This window comes from Triturus cristatus, chromosome 3_2 (genome assembly GCF_964204655.1).
Source record: "Triturus cristatus chromosome 3_2, aTriCri1.1, whole genome shotgun sequence".
Classification (NCBI taxonomy): domain Eukaryota; kingdom Metazoa; phylum Chordata; class Amphibia; order Caudata; family Salamandridae; genus Triturus; species Triturus cristatus.
Genome location: NC_140584.1, coordinates 218,565,300 through 218,583,626, shown reverse-complemented (window position 1 = coordinate 218,583,626; position 18,327 = coordinate 218,565,300). Strand labels below are relative to the sequence as shown.

The window sequence follows — 18,327 nt, the reverse complement described above, 5'->3', positions numbered from 1 at the left end:
CGTAGCTCTAAGCCAAAACAATAGGGCAGACCGTACTACTATCCCTAACAACGATCATTTACACTTACCACCAGCTGCCCGGCCATACGTTTTGGTCCTGACAAACGTCCCTTTTCTACAAAAAGAATCCACTGAATCATGGGCCTCGTTAAGGAACAAGGTCACCCACTGGCTCACTAAAAACACCTACTTCCACCCAAGACACACAAATCAGATCTTGATGGTGAGGAGAGTGGGCTGGATCGGTGACTCTACCAAAAAAAGCCCTGGAGACTGCATAGTCGTAAATTTCAGATCACCAGGCTTAGTCCGCTCCTTACTTAGAATCAATAGGACAATAATACATGAAATCAACCATATCAATATGGTGTCACTTGACTATTTCTATCACAGCGAGCAAATAAATGCTCACAACGGGAATGGGTGCATCCTCACCCAAAACCGATTTGAACAGCTCAATACATTAGAAGAGGTAGACTGACAGTTAACATCAATGAGCAATCCTGAAATTCCGACTACCATCCCCTTTCTTTCTCTACCAACTGTCCAATCCGAGCCACACCTAAGGAAACAACAGTTTTTCCCCTCCTCAACTCATTCAACATTCACAAATCAACAAGGGATCATACCCAACGCTGAACAGATCAACAGTCCCGAAATTATTTCCCCCCTGACAGTTACACCTCACAGGGAGGGTGACACCAGTACCAATATGGATCCTATTGCACATAATCAAAACATTCGCAGAACAAACCCTAAACGCAAGAAAACAAACTCACCCTTAAAAATAACTTTTTGGAATATATCAGGCCTTCGCTCAAAGACCCAAAACGAAGAATGGATAAAATTCATTAAAGAATCTGAAATTATCGCTCTTCAGGAGACTTGGTCAATAACCCCTTTACATATAAATGGCTACAAGACTTTTTTCAGCTCAGAACTCCCCTCTACATCTGGTAGAGCAAAGGGTGGATTAACAATATATGTCACAAACTTAGTACCAACCTTGGAGGCCCATACCCTTAAAGCCGAACCACAATACCAGATTATACGCATCACTATAAGTAGAATGCCACCTATCTTAATTGTTAATTTCTATAACAATCTCCCGGAAGATAGATTCGCAGGGGTCATAAAAGAAATCCGTGTCTCCTTACAAAAACAATTAACCTCTACTAAAGGCAGGGAACCAATAATAATCTGGGGGGGAGACTTTAACTCAGCACTATGCAAGAACGCCCCAAACGGTAACTGTGGCTACCTGGACCACACACAAAACAATATTACCCATTTCTCACATTCTCAAAACGGGTCTGTCTTGAATGAGAACATGATCCATTTACAACTGGCCTTTGCAAATGAATTCACCACTCCTATAACTCCTTTTGCCCCAACTTTCAACGGCAGAGGCCTATCCTCTTGCATCGACTTCATCTTAGTAGGGAACATCCTCCCCAACTTGATTACTGACGTCCATACCCATGATAGTGCATTCAGTGATCACTTTCCACTGACAGTCACAATCCAAACCACTGCCCCAAAAAGAAACCCAAAAACACTACTCCGTGCAGAATCCATCTCTATGCCTCGTCCAAATGGTTATGCACTGAAATGGTCAAAAATCAACCCCACCGCCATCCTTGAAACTATAATTAACGCAGCCCGCCCTGCTTTTGAAGCCTGTTTAACGGAGACAACCAACCCCGAAGAGATTGTGGCTAACTACGACCTAATAACATTACAGGTCAAGAATGCCCTGACAGTCCAACCACGGGCACAGAAAACACCTCAGGATAAACCCAAGTTCAGGTGGTTTAACTCAGTATGCTCCAGAGCCCACAAAACCCTCAAGATTGCCCTTAAAAAATCCCCAAGAAATATTTCCGAAATTTTAACAGCCAGACAAAATTATAATAAGGCAGTAGCTTCCAGGAAAAGAGAACTTAAAGAAGAACACTGGACCGCTTTACATAGCAGCTGCCAAAATAAAGACTCGGTAACATTCTGGGAGATTGTAAATTCTTCTTTTCTGTCAGGACTGAAAGCAAGTGGCACACTTGAGACTACCATCTCAGAACAAGAGTGGGTCACCCATTTTTCAAAAATTTTCTCAAAATCGGACGGGCTCCAAACACACAATCATTAAGCATCCACACCCCGAACCATCCCTCCAAACATGAACTTCGAGCTTGCAGAGGTTGAGCAAGCCCTGAATGCTAGCAGATCAGGAAAGACCCCGGGTCCCGACGCGGTCCCCATGGACCTATACAAATCAAACATCGACCTCTGGGCCCCCCTGCTACTAAACGTCCTAGACGCATTGGGTTATGTAGGACTACCAACCTCCTGGTCTGATTCGATCTTAGTGCCCATATTTAAAAAGGGAAACAGGAACAACCCCACGTGCTATAGACCAATTTCATTATTGGATTCTTTCGGCAAAGTAGTAGGTAGAATCCTCTTAGCACGTTTACAAAATTGGGCCGAATCAAACAATACCCTATCCGACCTTCAGTTCGGGTTTAGGGAAGGTAGAGGCACTATAGAGCAGGTCCTCAACCTTACACTCTTGAGAGGGAAGTATGTCCATGTAAAGGGTGGCAGTCTTTACATGGCATACGTTGACCTATCCGCAGCCTTTGACTGCGTAGATCACACCAAGCTCTGGACCGTAATGATGCAACTGGGCATTGACCTCAACCTGGTGAACTACATAAGGGAAATCTACTCGAATACCACTACTAGAGTAAGATATGGCATCGGGGGGCAGCTAACATCATCCTTTGCAATTGAACGGGGAGTAAGGCAAGGCTGTGTCCTGGCTCCCTTTCTTTTCAACATTTACACTAATGGACTAGAAGCAGCCTTGCTAAAAGGCAGCCAGGACCAGCCACACATTAAACAACGCCCAATCCCCGCACTCTTATATGCGGACGACGCAGTCATACTCGCCCGCACCCCCCTTGAGTTACAACGGGCCCTGATCAGATATACGGATTTTATGAAACAACTGAATCTAAACATTAACACTAAAAAAACTTTTGTGATGGCATCAGGGAAACACCTACGTAACAAGAAAAACATCTATCTACACGACACCAAAATAGAGGACACTACCACCTATCCCTACTTAGGAGTCGTGATAGATAATAAATCTACCTGGAAAAGTGCAATAGAGAGCAGAAATTTGCAGTTTTTAAAAGCAACAACGGCCCTGAAAGCGTTTGCTCGGAGGCTGGGTAAAAGAGCATCAAAGGAAATGTTAGATATTTATAACTCTTAGGGCCTCATGTAGGTAGCCAAATACCGGTCGGTAACGGCCGATTTTCGGTAATTATACCGTTACCGACCGGTATTTTGGCCATTGGTATGTAGGGGGACATATTTTGCTTTCGGAATTTACCGAATCGGTAAAATTACCGATTCGGTAATAATACCGAATCGGTAATGTTACCGAATCGGTAACTTTTCCGAATCGGTAATTTTACCGATTCGGTAAATTCCGAAAGCAAAATCGAGATGTAGGGGGAGTGTGTGTGTGTGTTTATGAGTCGGTATTTACCACCAACTTATAGTTGGTGGTAAATAATGAATGTATGTGTAAATGCATTTTTACGCGCGTAGCAGTGTGCAATGTGGCATACATACATGCCCTTAGGGCATGTATGTGTGCCACATGTGCACACATGGCCGAATCAGGGGTGCAACAGGGTGTCAATGTGACACCCTGCCACCCTTGTATGTGTTCCCCCCATTACCGAATCGGTATTTACCGATTCGGTAATGAGGCATACCTTCCCATCAATGGGAAGGTATGCCTCATTACCGAATCGGTAAATACCGATTCGGTAATTACCGACTAGTAACGATTCGGTAAAAAATACCGACTCATTACCTACATACCAGTTACCACTTCTAAAATACCGATTCGGTATCGTTCGGTATTTTAGAAGTGGTAACTGGTATGCTACCTACATGAGGCCCTAAATGCCTTAGCACAGCTATCTACGGGGCCGGGATTTGGGGAAATGCACACGTCACTTCACTTCAAAAGACAGAAAATTCCTTTTTGAAATTCCTGCTGGGAGTCCCATCGTCCACCTCAACCTTTAACATTCACAGTGAACTGGGCCTTCCATACATTATGGACGTGATACGCATGCAGCCTATTCTTCTATGGCATCGTATCTGGACGACACCAGAACTAAAACTTACCCAGGAACTCATTAATGATTGCAAGAACTTGGCGCACGGATCATCAATCACTTGGCTTGCTTACGTCAAAAAGTTTTTAATGGACCTAGAACTTGAGCATCTCTTTTTAAACCCCCAAAATAACACATTAATCCCCAGAAAAAGGCTGCGAGACATTTGGTTAACCCATTTAACTGATCTGCGCCTGGCTCTTGAATTAAATAAAAACTCTGCCCAACTGTTCTTCTCAATACAGATAACAGATCAAATTGAGCCATATCTGAATTCCAACCTGAGTAATTATGAGAAATTTTTACTCACCAGAATGCGACTGAATATATTCCATCGTCTAATTACTTTCCCTGGGCAAAACGACTGGAGTACCCAACTGATGCCGTGCCTTTGTGATGATCTTTCCCCCCAAACAACCATTCATGTGGTAATGTTTTGCAAATTTTATGTTGAGCCAAGAAAGCTATACTTGATCCCCTTCCTGAAACATTTGGGCCTAATTCAGTGCCGGCCAGCTTTTATGGCCCTCCAACTGTTAGAAACAGATTCACTGGCAAAAAATATGGCAATGTTTTTAAAATTCTGTGTACGACATAGAGCTAACCTCTAAACGGAGATCTCTGTTTAAATAACACACTGACAGACGCTCTCTGCGAACCACTTAAACATACCCTACGATGAATTGGGATTAGCCCCCCTATGCATCCTAAAACTGCCACCGGGGGGTTTGTTTTTGCTCTGTCATTCATTGCCCTAATTTTCTTAAATTATCTTACCATTTTTAAATTAATGTTACATTATCCTTTTTAATTCGCTCTTGCCATTTTGCACTTATTTCCACTTGTTGAGGCCAAACAAATCAATCCTGTAAAAATGACATGTGTACAAATTACTAATGTATTTTTTATGTGTAAACACTTTTATGGTATGTAATTTTCTTACCGAATAAAGTGTCAATTCAACTTAGAGGTAATGTGTAAAGAATTTGTGCAAAAACCTCAAACAGCAACACAGTGAAAATGCCACAGAAAAAGTATCCCACACCAGGTTAAAAGAGTAGAGCTGAATTGAATAAATAAAACAAATCCAACACAACATAAATCCAATGAAAAAAATATAAATTTTTAAAGTATAAAGTGAATATAGTGGCAAAAAGCACAAAGCGCCAATCTGGTAGCACTAAACCAGGTAAAATTCAAAAGTTCAGGCCAACCGCGATGGACCGCAGATTGGATACAGTCCCAGGTTAGTCCCATTGAAGGTTTACCTTCTCAGATTTTGTGCCAAGAGTCCTGTTTGTGTTGGAGAGGGCTGCCAGGAGCAAGGAGATTGTCGCAGGAGGCTGTTGGAAATAGGCCTGGGTGGTAAATTCCGTTCTGCTTGCGTAATTTGCGGAATTTGGGTAATTATGGCATTCCGCGAAGAACGCGAATTGTAAAAAGTTCTGCGATCCGCGACTTCGTGGAATTTTTAGCTTGTTCGCACTTTCAAAATGTATGTTCGCGAGATATTTCTCCCCGAGCACGCAAATAGCATTTGCGAACAAGAAAAAAGCATCGCGAACGGGCGGAACAAGCAATTCCGCATGTTCACGGAACTTTTGCATGCTCATGGAGATTTTTTACTATTTCGCAGAGCTTTGAGTAGCGCTACTACGCAAATTCCGCCCACCCCTAGTTGGAATGGTACCAAGAGCAGGCTGGGCATTATGGATGGGCAAGCTGGAGTTTTGCATTGGCGTTCTCCTGTGAGCGGTCAATGCTGCAGTGTGAAGAGTTGGACTGATGGTGCTTCACATTGATTTTTAGGGTGAGTGACACGGTCTCCGTGCAAACGGGTCCGTTTACGGTTACAAAGAGCTCAAAAGCTTGATTTAGGCTCACTGAGTGGATAACTTACATAATATTGATCCATAAAATATCAAAACACAAAAATATCCAGAATTTAATATCAACAAAAATATTGCCACTGTATACTTAACTATAAAAAACACAAACATCAAGAACACACATATTGTAGTTAGAAATATCAATTTTTACATATTTTGAAAACAAAAATATTGTTGCTTTTAAATAAACGTATATTGTCAAAAATATCAATTCATACAATAGCAACTACAAAATTATCAGCAAAATATTTAATCCTCTAAGACCTATACCCAAGGTTATGGGCTTGCGTAGTACAATATGGGAAGGCAGTGGCCTTCCTGCTGAGACCTCTCACCAGGTTAACAGATGTCTGTACTAGGCTATGGGTTGAAACTACCCTCTCCCCCCTGAAACCTTGCCCCTGGTTGAAAGTGTGCATGATAGGTTGTGACAAATGAGTGCCCTCTCCACTGAGACATGTGCCCAGGGTGAAAGGCATTTATAGTACGATCTGGGGAGGAAACGGCCTCTCCGCTGTGATATCTTTCTTGGATGACGGGTGTGCAAAGTAGGGTATGAAAAGGGACTGATCTCTCCATTGATGGCTAACTTCAGGGTGATGGGTAGATGTAGTAGGGTGTGGGGAAGGACTACACTCTCTGCTGTGACCTCTCTCTTGAATGAAGGGTGTGCATAGTATGTTATGGAGAGGGACTGACCTGTCCATTGATGGGTAGCTTCAGGGTGATGGGTATACGTAGTAGGGTGTGGGGAGGGACTAGAATCTCCACTAGCATCCCTTCACAGGAAGGCAAGCATCCATAGTAAAGTACGGAAAAGGACAGGCCTCTCTGCTCAGACTATTCTGCAGTGTGAGAAATATGCATTGTAGGGGTAATGATGAACTACCTCCATAGTAAGACTCCTCCCTAGGGCAACAGATGTCCATAGTACAGTGGAAAGAGATGTTATCTACCCCCCATAAATGTTTGCGATCCCCCGAGTGTCCCGCAGGATTGCAACATTTTTTTAAAAGGAGTTCCACTTTTTTTCATCACAGTGATTATGCCTTACAGACCGCCTCTCAATTACCATAGGGACAAGATGCCTTTTTCCTAACTGGGTATATGCCTTTTTCACTTCATCCACACAACATCAGCAATATTTTCTAATAAACTGTCATGGCAGCCATTTTAAAGTCAAAGTAAAAAAAAGTACTTTATTTTGGCCGAAGTCCTCGAAAGTCACATACAAATACAATATATCTAAAAAGTGCAATTCATTTCAATAAAGATGAATATACATACAAGCATCATGGCTAGAATAAAAGATAAAAATGGTTGATCACACAGGTGCCATCGCATCTCAGATAACAGCCTATCCTGGTCTGCCATGTTATTCCAAAACGTTCAAACCTAATTCTAAACGTGAACTTAACCATTTCCCTAGTGGGCTCCAACAATCTAATCCCAGAGTTCCCTCAGAGGGGTATTCCACACTTTATCATATACAGATTTGGGAGGCCCATTATGAAATCCCCTCAAATGTTTCTGTTAACAGCATAATTAAAACATGTAAAAAAAGCCATTAAAAAATGGTCACCCATTATGCACAAACTATTATGCAGGAAACATTATAAGGCAAGGTGCTTTGCACCAACTACCTGGGGTTATTAGATATTTGATTGGCCTCAAAATGGGGGGGCATATGTTAGGCATCCATACTGCACTACAGCATTCTGAACCCCAGCATTCCCCACTTTACTAGATCCGAATTGGGGCCAGGATCCTATTGCAATGTTTCATGCAATGATTATCGAGATAAAGTGCATGCTTAGTAAAAAACAGAGCCAAATTTCTAATACAGTACTGGGTTAGAAATAGTAGGCTCGAGCATATCAGACAAAGATACTCAAATAAGGCCCACCAGGATATTTGGCAGAACACTTTGATTTCATGTGTTGATTTTCACCTTCTTAGAGGCCAAACTGCTTTCAAGAATTTTGCATCAGCGATTAGGACGCAGAGGCTGGTATTCAAATTGCAGATCATCAGGGCCATTTTGTATTATCTATCTCCCAGTTGCCTAAAAAGGTGTAGGACCCAGAATTTCTTCTGTCTTTTATACTTCTTGCAAAATAAAAGACAATGGGCCTCAGTTTTGGGAGCAACACCACATGCCCTGCAATTGGCTTGCCCATGGGGGTAGCGCTTCCATTTGTCTTGGCAAGTGGCAATGTACCCAATCTAAACTGAACAAAAAATTACCTTACAAAGGGAGATTAATGTGATAGAAAAAACTTCAAAACTGGGAGCGGGTTTGAATTGCAAGAACTGCAGGGTTAATCTCCCTAAATCGGGACAGCAGTGCAATTTTCCCCATTCAAATCACCAGTGGAGCAAATTCATGAGCTTACTTGAAGACAGATTGATACTTCCCATGTCCAACCACAGTTCACTTAGCTCCAAATCTTCAAGGAATATCTTGACAAACTAGAGCCAAGGTGATTTCAACGCTGTCAGTGAGTTTAAGATATCATTCAGGCAATCCCTATACTGTTTTAGATATGGAGCAACTCAGATCCGTTTGCAGAACAGTAATGGTTTTAGTTTAATTAGGACTCTTATCAATTTTAAGTTTAGGTCTACTCTAAAAGGTATGATAGGAGTACTCACAAATCTGTTCTCGGTCACTTTCAGCTGGTCAACATTAATATGGCCCCACAGTTCTGCGCAAAATTAGGTATCTCACACTGCTTGTGCTTCAAATATTTCTCCTTCTTCTCTGTGTCAATCTTTCCTGAAGCTTTGTGCTCAAGTGCAGAGGTAGCCATTTCATTTAAAAACCTCTTACAGCCAGTCAATGAGAGGTCTCAGTCCTGTGGAACTCACAGGAACATCTCAAGATTCCTGATGGGAAAACAAGGCCTCTCGTTCAATCATATGGTTCGATTTTTGAATTTGCACTCCTGCTGGACTTTTGCGAGAGCCCAGAAAATCCAACTTTCAAGATATACACATGTTTTGTAACCTTAAATTTCTCAAAAACAACTTAGCAGATTTACAAAAAATCAGATAAAGCGCAATCTTTGAGCCAATGTCAAGCAGCCTCCAAAATTTGGTGTAATTCAGTTCAGCAGTTTTTGTGTTAGTGCTTGCTAAGGAAGTCTATGGAAAATGCATGAGGATTTTGCATTTTGAGGCCACCTTTTTTTCTCTGCCCCTGCTTGATGGATCACCATGAAACTTTCCACACAAAAACTGGATCAAGATGTTTTAGAAAGTTTTGTGCAAATTCTTCAAATGGCACTAAAGTTATTAACAAAATGCAAAAGGCATTTCCCATGGAAATGCTTTCCTAACTATAACTTCCCAGTGGCAGCAATATATAATGAATAGACAGAATAACTTACCCTGAAATTATGTTTGGCAACTCCTTTGAAATAAATTCCTGCATGCACTCATGTGCAGTTGATTTGTCATGGAACACTTGGTATGATTCAGCATAACAGACTTCATCTGATAATAAGCTTCGCAGTGAACTTGCCATGGTGGTTGCCATCTGACAAATTAATGAAAAGTTCAACTTTATGAGAGTTGCCTCGTTCTTTTCTTCTCACCTTGCCTGGTAATTCTCTTCTCTGAAATGAAGATTAAAATACCTTTTAGAACACAGCTTGTATATTTTGTTCAAGCCACTTATATTTTTAGAGTTTCTCACATTTTATTCTCTCTGTTTCATAAGGCAAATATTTAGCTACCTGATGCAAGAAAAATAATGCTATGGCATGTTCCTTATTGGTGTGATATTTGTAAACAAGGGCTACTTGATTTCTTGTTTCCTTTATATAGGAAACCACAAAGGCTCAAGTAAACATTTGATGTAGTAATGTTTGTTGGTGTGACATGAATTCAGTGTTAAATTCAATTGTGCTCTCGTAGAGTAATGGTGCTGCTACATACCAGTAATATTTATTGCCCTGAGTCCTAGTCTTTTTCATCACAGTCCTAACCTCATGGGGTGGCCTTTACCCCCAAGGCAGACACTGTTTAATGGACCCGTACCCACATTCTTTCTCCTCCTTTCCATGGCTGACCTTCAAATACCAAGCAAAATAGGAGAATTTAAGGGCTTAAAGTAATACAGTTCAAGCAAGTAATAGGGTCATTACTCCATTGTCCATCTTCTTCATACTAGTTCTAAATATTTGAGGATATAATGTAGGTCTTATTTTTTGCAGGCACTAAGAATATAAACACATTCAATAATGTTTTGCACACTTTTATTTTGCAACTTAATTCTTGGCATTTTATCCTACCTCTGAGAGAAGATGGGGATAGGAGAAGGCAAAAACGAGGCACTACTGCCATTAGCATGACAGCTAAGAACCACAGTCAATAAGGATCAAAAGCAGCTTTCAATATCACTGTGACTTTTTGCACTAAGGGCTTGTTTTTCATATCCCCCTGAAAAACTACATACCTGTGAGCTACCTGATTGTCTGTCCGTGCAATCACAGATTTCCTACCACTTTAAGAGAAAAACACATTAGAGATTTTAGAATCATTAAAAACTCATTCCAATTTGATGATTGCAGATTTTCTGATTGAGACCAACTGCCATGCAATTCTAATCTGCCCAATGTTGCCCCCCATCCCTAATAACTTGCATCTTTATTCAATATGATACTTTGGGAAAGTCTACAGAACTGCTTTTGGTAGACTTTTTTGATCCAGCCACCACTGTAGCTATTGAGATTCCTTTCAGAACTATATTTTCATAGCTTTTTGTTTCCGGAGATCAATAAGCCACAATTTGAGGTAGTAGATGTTTTAGCTGATGACAATCACAGGGCACCATCAAGGTATCACAGATTGTAAAATCACCATCTTGAACAGAGTATAGAGGACCTAACTGTATATTGTCTGTACTTATAGAATGGATGCACCCTCCCATCCACGTTTGGTGCCAGAAATAGGATAGAATAAGTTCCAAAATGTCTCTGAGAATGAGGGACAGGAATTATTGCATATGTGTGTAGTAGGTATTTTATATCTTAAAGAAGAGAGTTCTTCTTGATTTCTGCTTGGAGAGAGCAGTGGTTCAGGGCAAGTTCCTTGCATTTTATAAGATAGCCATCTTGGATAATGGACAATAGCCTTTTAGTTTGTATCGTTTCTTTCCATTTTCTTAAGAAAGCATTTATACTTCCTCCCACCTTAGGGCAGTGATAGTCATGCTGTTGAGGGCTGTTTCTGGGTGGGATGGAGAGTGGAGATACAATGTTTTAGCATGTGCAATATCCCAGCCCTGCCTCGAAAGGGGAGACATCCACCAGGATTTCTTAGCTTCAGCATCTCTAGACAAAAGGATTGTTTCGAACATGTGGCTGAACAAGTTTGAATAATCATCCTCCTTAGCTGATTTTTTAAAACATTCATTGGATTTAGGTCCAAAAACATTTGGCCCAAAGTAAATGATATGCTAGAGCTCTTCATCAATATCTAGATTCCAAAGTTTCATCAAAAGAATTCCTCCACTTGCTATAATGCACCAACAGATGGAGCAAAGGATCAGAATGATTATAGGTGACAAGAAGTAGGTCAACCATTCCATGTGGCCCAAAATGGAGGTAGGCTTTCAGACTGTTGAATAAAGACTGGAAATTATTAAAAAACAATTGGGCAGCACATGCCACATATATTCCAGTCCTCATTGCAAAATTAGGTGCTTTACAGGAAATATTTTGCGATCTCTCCAACTTGTTTCCTGCAGAGTCTGTGAAAACAGTTTTGCTTGAAGCCATAGAGGATTAACAGGCTAAACTTTATAGAACTGAGGTTCAATTTGTCCATATCTTTCAATTCCTGCAACACAAAGGTTTTGGATGACATTATGAAATGGAAGTTCATCTATCGTATTGTGAAGTAACTTGAAATTGTAAGACTGCCTTTACTTGTATAAGGAGTAATTGTGCTCCTTGTATATATTTCCCTCTTTGCACAGGGTGCTGGTTGTCATATGTTTCAGGGGAAAATAATGACCTCGTTGTCACAGGTTATTCAGGTCTGCTGACACAGCACTGGAAATCATGACCTGAAAAGCAGCTGTAGATGTAGATATAATGTCCCACTTCTCATACTTCTCAGGGTCACTGGGGACATTGTGACATTCCTCTACCTACGTTTCACCAACCAGTCGATTGCGAGCTAACAGTAGCTCTCAGAGTAGCTCAGAACCTTGAGTTCATTTTTAAATAAGCACAGCATACATTTTCCTTTTAAAGTTAAGTGCAGGCTGTGTTATTTTACATTATTATCATCAGTCTGCAGATAGCAGGACCTGATAATGAGCAGTGCTCAGTCACATTCAGGACCGAGGCTGGAGCACAGAAGTGAAGAACTGAAGTACTGAGGGAGTTAACTCTTAAATAAAAGTCCTTGTCAACTCAATATTGGAATGTGAGATCAACAGTATGTTTCTGAATGCTTTTAAATGAGAGAAAATCTAAATTAAAAGTTACGTTAATGAATAAGTTAACTCTTCATTTGAATTTTCTTCCATTTCAAAGTGTTTGTTTGAAATGGAAGAAATTTAAAGTGGAGAAAAATATTTCTATGAACTACTAACTCTAAATATTTTCTACACTTTCAATTAAGCCAAATACACCTTAATGTTTTATGAAGCATATTTATTCACTTTAAATTCCTCCCATCGAACAAATGGCTGTTTTTCTGTTATAAATATGGCACCATGTCAATAGGTCACTGCAAGCAAGATGCCAGCTGTTTGTAAATGTGACACTTGGAAATGGGGAATCTTTAAATAATCAGTATTATGCAATCCATGTAAACATAAAGTTAGCTCTTCAGTTTAATGTTCTTCCATTTCAAAGTGTCACCTTTATACAAAGCAGGCATCTTGCTGCCAGTAACTGGTAGACCCTGCATATTTATAACTGAAAAATACAGCCATTATTTTAAGCAGGAGACATTTAAATTTCCAAAAAATGATCTATATTATGAACAGTTTTGCTGAACATTTTTCTGCACTATAAATGTCTCCCATTTAAAAAATGCTTGAATGTTTGTTTTATACATGTAACGGTGACAAATATGGCAAAAGGTATGTCCTGTCTCATAAGTACATACAACACAGGCTCTCAGTCACCCTCAACATACATGTATCCTAATTATACGCACACATGTTCATACATCCCCAAGGACTCCGCTCGCGCTGACACACATTGAAGCCCTGTCACAGTGACCGTAGGCAAAGTATTTTGTTCAAACCATAGTATCTAGCTTATTGGACATTAGGCTTAAGGTCAATGAAGCTGGACGAGGGGGTGTCTGGTAACAATAATCAAGTTGCTTAGCCTTCAGTAGCTCACAATAATTGTCAGTGTTCAGAAGTAGCTCTTACTAAAGAAAAGGTTGGTGACCCCTACCCTACACACATCTTCTCTTCCATGGTGTTAACACCAGGCTACCAACCTCGCTGCTGCAGTTGTTACTCTTTTCATATGTTACCTACCTGGTTCACATCTTGTGAATCAAGAATCAGTGCTAAAATCAACACAGTGCACTCAACCCTCCTGCATGCACACTCCTATTCAAGTGCCAGAAGAAACAAGGAATACTTAATAGCAGAGATACAATAAGACACTGCAGGGACGTTATTCATCTCCCCGCCCAAGCTAGATCACCTGAGTAGGGAAAACAATCCCTGCCACAGCAACTCATTCCTGCTGCCTGCTCAAGTGTAGCAGATTTACATGTGAGTTTTCAGAGCATTTCACATACAATTAAACCACTACTTTTTAACTTAAATACTAGCTACTCACTGCAACAAGGTATCAATGTCCTGAAGGAGGCAGACTGAACATAACGGGTATCTGTCTGCGGTTGGGGCCACTCCACGTGGGTAGAGCTTGGACAAGGAAGATAGACAAAGGGGTAAGAGCAGCCACGGCCCATGAAGGTAAGTGCGGTGGGGCCGGGTGGAGTGAGGGATTTCGACAGATGTCGACGAGGAAAAATTCATTATTTATTTAATTTTCCCTCGTGGTCGTCTGTCGAAACCCCCCCAACCAGCCCCAATGCTCTTACCTGCACTGGCTGCTCCTGGGGTAATAGAATACAAACTATGTGAAGCTACAAATATGACATGGCAACATCTTCTACTTGAGAGATCTGCGAAAGTCACATTATGTCTGCTTACATCTTTCTGTTATGCCACAGTTCTGCTATGGCTAAGCATTTACCTGAACATGCTATAACACGCTCCTGTGAGTCTCATCTAATAACACTTGCAATTGCACTATTGCACTTCAGGAATCCTTAACATACAAACGAAGAGGCTTGGCTATCACTAGTGCAGCAGGTACAGTGATTCCAGTGCAAAAGAATTGAGTGATCCACGCGCTCTAATTGTGTACCTAATTGTGGCACATTTTCCTAGTTTGTTTTACACTTTTCCTGGGGGAAACCCCCAAATCCCTTTTGATAAAGATAGGCCCCTTTGCAACACTACTTTGACATACACCAGTGGTACAATTGGTGAGTACTAGTGGAGGAAGTGGCATTGCTAGAAGTGGGCAGTGGCATCTCAAAAAAACTGTTGGCCACCAGCACTTATGTTTTAAAAATTAAACATCGTTCCAATGCTGCATCTTAAAAAATCATTTACAATGCAGAATCTTTGGGTTTTATTATTTTATCTTTATAGTTCTTATCTGATCAAGATCAAATGCCATTATAGCCTTGAGTGATTTGATTAAAGAGTTTTTCACCTTCTAGTGTTCCAGGTAAACTCCGGATCTGGACTATACTCCAGGGACCTTGACCGGAAATGAATTAATGTGAAAACAGTGTATATGTTTCCTATTTAAAGATCCAGATGTTAGGATGTATCTGGTGCATAGGATATTTTTTTACAAAGGGCAAGTGGGGTAGTAGATATATGAAATATCCATCAGTATGGTCCCAACCCAAAGTATGTTTATGAATGTTAAATTGAAGTCTGAATTATTAAATATAGCTTCATGCCTTCACATCTCCAAAGACTGACCTCCTAGAATTTATCAAATAATTCACCTTTCACTAGTTTCAGGAATTTATACAAAAACAGTCAATTATTGAAATCTTTCCACTGATAATAATTACATGTATTAGATTTTATCCGGTTTAGCATTTATATAATGTTGTGCGGAGGGGTGTGGACCCAAATAGAACTTGGCAGAATTTGTGTTTACAGTGAAACCTCTGTGGGAAACCATTTGTGTTGTAGATGGGGCAAAGGGGTCATGGTACAAGGTGCATATAGCACAGAAGAGTATCAATTTGATAGTGTAGCACATTATTACCTTCACTGGGTGGACCTTGGAATTACTTTGTATTAAATCTATAAGTTAAAGGCAGGAACTTGAAGCTGTTCCCTGATATCTAGCAGACTGAATCAGTTGTGGTCTTCACACTGCAGTACTAGGTACAAAAGAAGGTGCACACCCATAGATCCTAAGGGTTTCCAGCTGGAGTGTGAACTAATGGTACAGAAAACTTCACTGGATGTAAAGAAGTGGTCACTAAGGACAGATTAGACCACCCATCAGTGGCAAGAGTCCGATCTATGAAAGCACAGCATTCCATTTACCTAATTTACCAGGATATTATACCAACACACACAATTATTTTTGTTCAAACTCCTATTACTTTCTTTTTGTGCTACATTGTGTAAATATGCGGACTGCTTCATGCCAACTTTCAATAATTTCAGATGGCCATAGATTAGCAATGGTTTATACATGCATTTCAGTGTTGGTCGTCCATTTGTACATGTTTTAGTTTGCATCCATTGTTGAAAAATTATCAAATGGATCACTCAATATTTACGCAATTTGGACGTATTGAGTACAATACCATGTAGTGTTTTCTTGAGGGGCATGAAAGGCGGGAAATTACCGACACCCACCATCAACTATTAATTTATTTTACTGCATTGTGCAAAGTTATAATTAATCAGTCCACTCCTCAACTGGTGCCCAAGACACATTGCATAACCCTGACCATTTCGGGATTAATTTGACTTGATAGTGATCTTGCTACACTATCTAGGGATATACCAAGGAGCTTATTTATGAGAGCCCTGCTTCACATTTCCACCATTTAAAGTGGTACATGTCTGATGTAGGGTTCTCATTTCAATTTAGGAAGCCAAGCAAAGCCACCCTGCGTGGCTATGAGTGGCTAATAAATCATGAGTAAGGTGGCGCAGAGCAAACCACTGCATCACCTTACTCAAGTTTCAAGTTTTTTAAAGATGCATAGTTATTTAAAACCAGTGCAAGTTAAAACAGAAAGATGAAAATATATTTTTAAGGCCTAGTAAAATATATATAACTTTTTACATGTGGATTTAGATTTTACATAAACATAATCCTATAGAAGTGCTGAAATAAAAAGTTACAAAGTAAGTAAAATAGACTTGTGACAAGCTTAAGCTAGGGGAGTTCCCAAGTACCCAGGAAGCCATGCCCATATCCTAACTCTTCTTCATATCTGGCCTGAAAAAGCTCTAGATGCAGTGAACCATCTGCAGGTAGGAGGCTTTTCTGCCATGTGTCTTTTGTACTTTTACCATGAGAGATAGGGAGCAATCCATAGTGTTGGTGATTTTTAAAATGATGGTTTAAAAGGGAATGTTGCTTGTTGCATTGGCAGCCAAAGTTGCTGCAGGGGCAATGTCTCTGCTGGAACTTGGTGGTTTGTTTTGTGCCAGTGCCAGGAAGTTTACTAACTTGCAGTTTAACTGCGGGTCCTCTGATTTGAAGCAGGCTATCACAGCCTGTCTCTGCATGTGGACTTCATGGGAGTTAAACTGGGGTTGAAGCAGGCAAGACCTTTCCTTCCTCAGATTAGTCCAGGTGTAAAGCAGGTGCAGCATGTCCTCATTCCAATGCTGTGCAGGTGGCAGCACATTGAGGTTTGTCCCCTCAGCCACAGTGGAAGGTGCAAAGCAAACAGAAGTATGCCTAACCAATATTTCAAAAGCTCTTCCTTTATATTCCTGGGCTAGCCCAAGCTAAAATTAGGTCTGTGGGCCAAGTGATTTGTACCTGCTGATCGACATCCAGGCATTGCTTGGGGCTGAGAATGCTGCCTTTTCTTCTACCAATCAATGACTTTTGATTGCCTTCTGTTCCACTTTCTAGAAGGCTGCATGCCTGGTTGCAGCATCCCAAACTTGGGAGAGTTCAGTGTTTGCATGGAATTCCTAAGGAAATGTCTAGCAGTTGATGTACTCCTGTGCTGTAGCTCTTGCCAGTGCAGATAATTTAGAGTGTACGGGATGGCATGTCTGATCTTATGCGAGCAGGCTATATAAGCCCCCTGCCTTGCTAATTATTGTTTGGTGAGGCCGAACTCCAGCCCGATCTGTGCTCCAGAGGCATAAGTTGGTATGTTAAACATAATTCTGTAGGCCTTGACTTAGGTGCTGTCCAAGATTCTGGAGCCCCTTACTCTCAGGATTCGCTTCCATAAGCAATGGTAGGTAATATTTGGATCGTGCTACCTGGAGAAGTCGGGAGTGCATTGGGAGCTGACAGTTTGGATTTTAGGTTGCTCAGTGTTATTTTAAGGCCAGCCCTTTCATTTTAATCGATTCAAGCTGGCCGACAAATTGACCACAATTATCGATTATTACCCCTAAATATTTATAGTGTGTTGCAGACTTTAGGTTTTTTCCTGCCATGTTTCATGCTCATTATTTTAGTTTTCTCTAAATTTACTGTGAGAAAGTTGTCCGCTCTATATGCCTACAGTATTTTAAGGAGGCGTTGCATTCCCACTTGTATGTGGCTAAGCAGAACCACATTGTCCGCATATAGTAAGCTGGATAAAGACTTGCCCCTAGCTAGGGGGCATGTGAGTTGCAGGAGCTGAGGGTCTGAGTCAAATGTGCTGTATACATATTAATCAGAGGGGTGCGAGAACACACCCTTGTTTGAGCCCATCGGTGGTTGGAATTCATCTTGAAATGTGTGTGCCCTCATCTACTTTTACATGCACCCAGCTGTCTGTAAGGAGAAGTATTAACATGTCCAGGAGTGGTTGCGGAAACCTTTCAGTGGGCCAATTTCTTCCAGAGTCTAACTCGGTCTATGTTGTCAAATGCTACCATGAAGTCTATAAAGCAGAGTTTAAATGCCTGTTTGGATGACCTTGCCATGTTTATGAGCAGGGACATGGTT

The 18,327-nt window shown here is 40.8% G+C and overlaps 1 protein-coding gene across 3 annotated transcripts in view; it reads right to left on the bottom strand.

Annotated features, from left to right (window-relative positions):
- The window catches only part of LOC146857047 (histamine N-methyltransferase A-like), a 544,350-nt gene that overhangs the window by 388,502 nt on the left and 137,521 nt on the right, over positions 1–18,327 (bottom strand). For all 3 annotated transcript variants that reach the window (XM_085647547.1, XM_085647545.1, XM_085647546.1), the window contains one exon: positions 9,487–9,714. In XM_085647547.1, coding sequence (XP_085503673.1) covers positions 9,487–9,635 — 149 coding nt within the window. In that variant the 5' untranslated portion in view covers positions 9,636–9,714. The remainder of the gene's footprint in view (positions 1–9,486; positions 9,715–18,327) is intronic.